This window comes from Heteronotia binoei, chromosome 7 (genome assembly GCF_032191835.1).
Source record: "Heteronotia binoei isolate CCM8104 ecotype False Entrance Well chromosome 7, APGP_CSIRO_Hbin_v1, whole genome shotgun sequence".
NCBI classification, from domain to species: Eukaryota; Metazoa; Chordata; class Lepidosauria; order Squamata; family Gekkonidae; genus Heteronotia; species Heteronotia binoei.
Window position 1 is genome coordinate 120313968 of NC_083229.1, and position 6000 is coordinate 120319967.

The following is a 6000-nucleotide window of genomic DNA, read 5'->3' on the forward strand; positions in this document are numbered from 1 at the left end:
GCCACATAGAATAAACATCAGATGTCTGAAAGGCACAAGACATGAACACTGGCTGTTTGAGAACTGCAAGGCAGGCAGGCAGGCAGGCAGGCAGGCAGGCAGGCAGGCAGGCAGGAAGGAAGGAAGGAAGGAAGGAAGGAAGGAAGGAAGGAAGGAAGGAAGGAAGGAAGGAAGGAAGGAAGGAAGGAAGGAAGGAAGGAAGGAAGGAAGGAAGGAAGGAAGGAGAATAGATGGGCAGAGAGGAGGGAAGGAGAGGTGGAAAGAAAGCAACTTAAACTTTAAATGCATTCTTCAATCTGCTGGCCAGCTTGGCTTGGGGAAGTGATTTAAAGAGAGAAATGTCTTCTCCTAGCCAGCTGACAAGGCAGTAGGGGCCTCAAGAGCCACACGAAGGGCTCTTTTTCTAGCAGGAGCTCCTCTGCATATTAGTCCACGCCCCCCTGATGTAGCCAATCCTCCAAGTGCTTAGAGGGCTCTTAGTGGAGGGCCTACTGTGAGCTCCAGGAGGACTGGCTACATCAGGGGTATGTGGACTAATATGCAGAGGAGCTCCTGCTAGAAAAAGAGCCCTGGCACATGACAGATGTGAAAGAGCCACAGTTTGGCCACCCCTGCTTTGGAGAGTGGGCTCTATGGCACTGTGTCCCACTGAGGTTCCTGGCCTCCCCAAGCTCCATCTCCAAATCTCCAGGAGCTTCCCAGCCTAGATCTGGCAACCCACTAATGCTAGAGGAACACAATCCACAAAGAAAGACTACCTTATACACCTGAAAGTAATGTATTGTATGGCAGGGGTAGCCAACGGTAGCAATCCAGATGTGTTTTTTTGCCTACAACTCCCATCAGCCCCAGCCAACAGCCATACTGGCTGAGGCTAATGGGAGTTGTAGGCAAAAAACATCTGGAGAGTTACCGTTGGCCACCCCAGTTGTACGGGATTCTTAAGGTGCCACAAAATTCCATTTTGTTATGTTCCATGGTGGAGAAGTAACATAGTTACCTGCTTCTCCTCCATGCAAACATAGTGGAGGGGCTCTGTGAACTGTCATACGGCTATTCTGAAAGCAGAAAGCTTGGGAACCATGGCATTATTATGTGAGGTTATCATCACACTGACCAAAATTACATTCCCCATAGCAATGCTATGGCCAAAATGCTCTGCCCGTTCCATACCTGTCTTCACTCCATATTTCAAGGTGTCCCTGCAGTCCACGAGTATTTGCTCCAAAGGCTGCGGCTGATCTGAGAGTTCCACACTGAAACCTTCCAGGCCTTCCAAAAGTTGATGAGGATGGTGGAAGTCCAGCACTTTACTCTTCCCATCGTAGGTCTTTTTGATGTAGCTCAGGAGAATATCCACCACTTCATGAAGGAAATGTTCCGTGAATTTCTCACCATTCCTAGCAGGAAGCAATTCTGGGGGTAGGAGGAAGAAAACCCAAAGAACACATGATACTATTTTATGAAATCTAGGGTCTTGGAATACCCCTGGCAGTGGACACCTGCAGAAGGGACTTGTAGGTCCATGGCAACATGCACGTTTTTCACTCAGAAGAGTTCAGCTTCAATTTATGGTGCCTTCAGTTAAAAGCTGTGAACATTGATAGGAAAGACCTTTCTTTATCTAAGACTCTGAAAAAAATGCTATTAGGCTCCTAAAATCCGTAAGTGAGCGGGTCAGGAAAGTCCGTGAGCAAGGAATTCCACAAATCTAGCACCACCACTGAGAAATGTTCTCTTTGAACATCAGGGGTGGAATTCTATCAGGAGCTCCTTTGCATATTAGGCCACACACTCCTGATGCAGCCAATCCTCCAAGAGCTTACAGGATTGTAAGCTCCAGGCAGATTGGTCACACCAGGGAGGTGTAGCTTAACAGGCAAAGGAGATCCTCCTAGAATTAACATAAGAGAAGCCATGTTGGATCAGGCCAATGGCCCATCCAGTCCAACACTGTGTCACGCAGTGGCAAAAAAATTTATATATACACACACACTGTGGCTAGTAGCCACTGACGGACCTCTGCTCCATATTTTTATCTAAACCCCTCTTGAAGGTGGCTATGCTTGTGGCCGCCACCACCTCCTGTGGCAGTGAATTCCACATGTTAATCACCCTTTGGGTGAAGAAGTACTTCCTTTTATCCGTTTTAACCTGACTGCTCAGCAATTTCATCGAATGCCCACGAGTTCTTGTATTGTGAGAAAGGGAGAAAAGTACTTCTTTCTCTACTTTCTCCATCCCATGCATTATCTTGTAAACCTCTATCATGTCACCCCGCAGTCGACGTTGCTCCAAGCTAAAGAGCCCCAAGCGTTTCAACCTTTCTTCATAGGGAAAGTGCTCCAGCCCTTTAATCATTCTAGTTGCCCTTCTCTGGACTTTCTCCAATGCTATACTATCCTTTTTGAGGTGCGGCGACCAGAACTGCACACAGTACTCCAAATGAGACCGCACCATCGATTTATACAGGGGCATAATTCTACCCCTGTTGAACATGATGAAGCCCAGGAGATACCTGCTGACACATACATAGGGAACAACATACAGAGGAAATGTGCCAAATGTCTCTACTGAAAGTGAAGTGTCTCTTCTCTCTTCTGAAGGCTGTGACCTGCTTCAGCTATTACCAGAACCAGCAACAACCAGTAGGATTGCCAGTTTCCAAGTGGTAGATCACCTGGAATTACAACTGGTATCCAGGTGACAGGGATTAGTTCCCTGGAGAAAATGGCTGCTTCGGAAGGTGGACTTTATGGCATTGTACCCCACTGAAGTCCCCCCTCTCCCCCAACCCCACATTCCCCAGGTTCCACCCACCAAATCTGCAAAAGTTTCCCAATTCAGAGTTGACAATCCTGACTAGCAGACTGACCAGGGCTTTTTTTTGTAGCAGGAACTCCTTTGCATATTAGGCCACACCCCCTGATGTAGCCAATCCTCCTGGAGCTTACAGTAGGCGCTGCACTGAGAGCCCTGTAAGCTCTTGGAGGATTGGCTACATAAGAGGGGTGTGGCTTAATATGCAACAGAGTTCCTGCTACAAAAAAAGTCCTGCAGGTCACCATTCCTCATTTTGAATTAAAACACCCAGAAGTTGTATAAACGAATCTGGAATCTGTACATCTCCTCTCCACACATACTAAAATATCAATCAAATATTAAATGTACCCGACTCGTAGATGTTCGAGAAATTTGTCCCAAAGCTCTCGATGATAGAACCTTTCTCTCTCTCTTCGCGTTCTCCCTGGAGGCAAGAGAGGTGCTTTTGTCTCATCTGGCAAGATTCAGGATGGTCCTGTTCATCTGGGGAAAGAGCAGTCAGAATGATGGGGGGGGGGGAATGCATTCTAATAATAAGCAGGGGTGGAATTCTAGCAGGAGCTCCTTTGCATATTAGGCCACACACCCCTGATGTAGCCAATCCTCCAAGAGCTTACAAAAAAGAGCCTTGGAAGCTCTTGGAGGATTGGCTACATCAGGGGGTGTGGCCTAATATGCAAAGGAACTCCTGCTAGAATTCCACCCCTGATAATATGCAATCCTGTTAAAATAGCGAGGTCATAGCAGAGTCTTATCCCTCACAGGGTGAAGATACTGCAGCTGGAATATTCACCCACAACAGAAACCTCTGGAATTTCTCAGAGCATATTATGATGTGCCCAACTGTACTGTTCACTTCTATTGGTTTTAACTATTGTTTTATACTAACTCTAGAACGTTGTTATCCGCCCTGAGCCCATTTGGGAAAGGGCGGAATAGAAATTTATCTAAATAAATAAATAAATTTAAATAGTATATTAAACCCAGGATGTTCGATCGCCTGCCGATTCAGTCGGCAGCCTGTTCGCAAGTTGCACGAACCGTCCGTCTGTGTTTCAGGTAGATCCAGGTGGGCAGCCGGGTTGATCTGAAGCAGCAGAACAAAGCAGCAATCCAGAAGGCACCTTTAAAACCAGCGAAGCTTTATTCAGATTGGAAGCTTTCGTGCGCATGCACACACTTCTTCCTTCCTCGTCTGAAGAAGGGCGCATACACACGAAAGCTGACATTCTGAATAAAAGTCTGTTGGTCTTAAAGGTGCTGCTGGACTCCCGCTTTGTTCATCTGCGTTTCAGTTAGGGCTGCCGTGTTCCACTCAGCCACCAGCACGGATGAAGTGTGGGATTGATAGTTTCAATTTGGGAAACTGTTGTGTCCTAGGCTCAAATGGGAGAACTGTTACTTTGGTGGGAAGCCAAACAAGCCAGAGCTTGAACTCCACACCAGGGTTCCAGAGAAGTCCTAAGCGTGCCCAATCAGGGGAAGGTGAAACATAAGTAGCCAATCAACATCCAGGCTCATACTGTACCCTGATAGGCCCTTAGGGCCCTGTAAATAGCCAATCCGTGTAGATAGTTAAGGACCAATTGGAAGGGGGCAAGAATTGTATAAAGGAGCGGGAAGTTTGAACAAGTGTGTGTGTTCCTGAAGTAAAGCTTGCTGAATCACTCTCCGACTCTGGTCTCTTACTGCGCCGACCCCAGGACTTTACAGAAACTCATGGAGATCCGAGGGTGGAGCCTAGAGAGGACCTCAGTGGGGTACAATGTCATAGAGTCCCCTCTCCAAAGCATCCATTTTCTCCAATGGAACTGATCTCTGTAGTCTGGAGACAAACGGTAATTCCAGAGATCCTCAGATCCCAACACAGTCTCAGCATGCTTGATTATTGAAGAAAGGTGGCTGCTTATGGGCAACTAAACACTGTTTTGGGGTTGCATGACACATTCTTCTCACCCCATCCCTGATGGCCAATATGTCCTCTGAGGTAATGGTTAGGGGATGCACAGGCCACCTAGGGTGGGGTGAAGTGGGCTGAGAAGGATGCATCTTCAACCAGAACATTTAAAGTAAACAACAGAGCAGGCTGAATAGTGGAAGCTTCATGCCGCTCAGCTGTTTGGTTTAAATGGCTCGAAGCCATTTAAACCCCTGCTTTCTACTCTGCACAAAAAGCCATGGGGAGCAGAAAGCAGGGGGTCATTTAAACCAAACCGGGAGGGGGGGAAATAACTGGGTTTCACTTGGTGCTCCTTGAAAAAAGATCAGGAGAAAAAGTCGGATTGCCAGCTCCAGGGTGGAAAGTTTTAGGGGTGGAGCCTAAAGAGAATGGGTTTGGGAGAGGGGAGGGATTTCACTGGGGTATAATGCCACAGACTCCACCTTCCAAAGCAGCCATTTTCTCCAGGGGAACTGATTTCTGCCCCCTGGGAGCTCAGTTGTAATCCCAGGAGATCTCCCGCCACCACCTGAAAGCTGGCTGTCCTAAAAGGAGATGAATCTTCTGTGCCTGAGAAAATGCAGACTTAATGTTAGAGGGTGGCCATTTTAATATTGGGACTTGGGTACTCAAAAACATGTTGCTTTCACAAATATCAGGGCTCATTTTGTAGCAGGAGCTCCTTTGCATATTAGGCCGCAACTGCCTGATGTAGCTAATATTCCAAGAGTTTACAGGACTCTCAGTACAGGGCCTACTGTAAGCTCTTGGGAGATTGGCTACATCAGGGGGGTGTAGCCTAATATGCAAAGGAGCCCCTGCTACAAAAAGAGCCCTGCAAATATCTCATTTGTGATTCAATCCATGGAAGCTTCTGGCCAGTTCTAGGGAAGCCAGCCTCCAGGTGGGACCTGGGGATCCCTCATAATTATAGGTCATCTCTAGACTATAAGGGTCAGTTCCCCTGGAGAAAATGGATGCTGTGAAGGGCACGTTATTGAACTTATTTGGACAATAACATAGAGTTTGGACTCTATGGTATTCTACCCCACTAAGGTCCCTCCAGGCTATTTGATCATTGTGTTAAATGCCAGTTCAAAGTAACTGAGTATAAACAACTGCAAAAAGGGGGGGAAATACCATTATCACACAGGTATGTGAATGTTAAGAGCCCCGCGGCGCAGAGTGGTAAAGCTGCTGTACTGCGTCGGAGCCCTCTGCTCACAACCTGAGTTCGA

General features: G+C 47.2%; 1 protein-coding gene across 2 annotated transcripts in view; it reads right to left on the reverse strand.

Annotated features, from left to right (window-relative positions):
- The window catches only part of LOC132575485 (glutamate decarboxylase 1-like), a 50040-nt gene extending 46737 nt beyond the window's left edge, over positions 1–3303 (reverse strand). For both annotated transcript variants that reach the window (XM_060244286.1, XM_060244287.1), the window contains exons 1-2: positions 3172–3303; positions 1174–1416 (exon numbers count right to left, since the gene is read on the reverse strand). In XM_060244286.1, coding sequence (XP_060100269.1) covers positions 1174–1416; positions 3172–3277 — 349 coding nt within the window. In that variant the 5' untranslated portion in view covers positions 3278–3303. The remainder of the gene's footprint in view (positions 1–1173; positions 1417–3171) is intronic.
- Positions 3304–6000: the final 2697 nt, after the last annotated feature.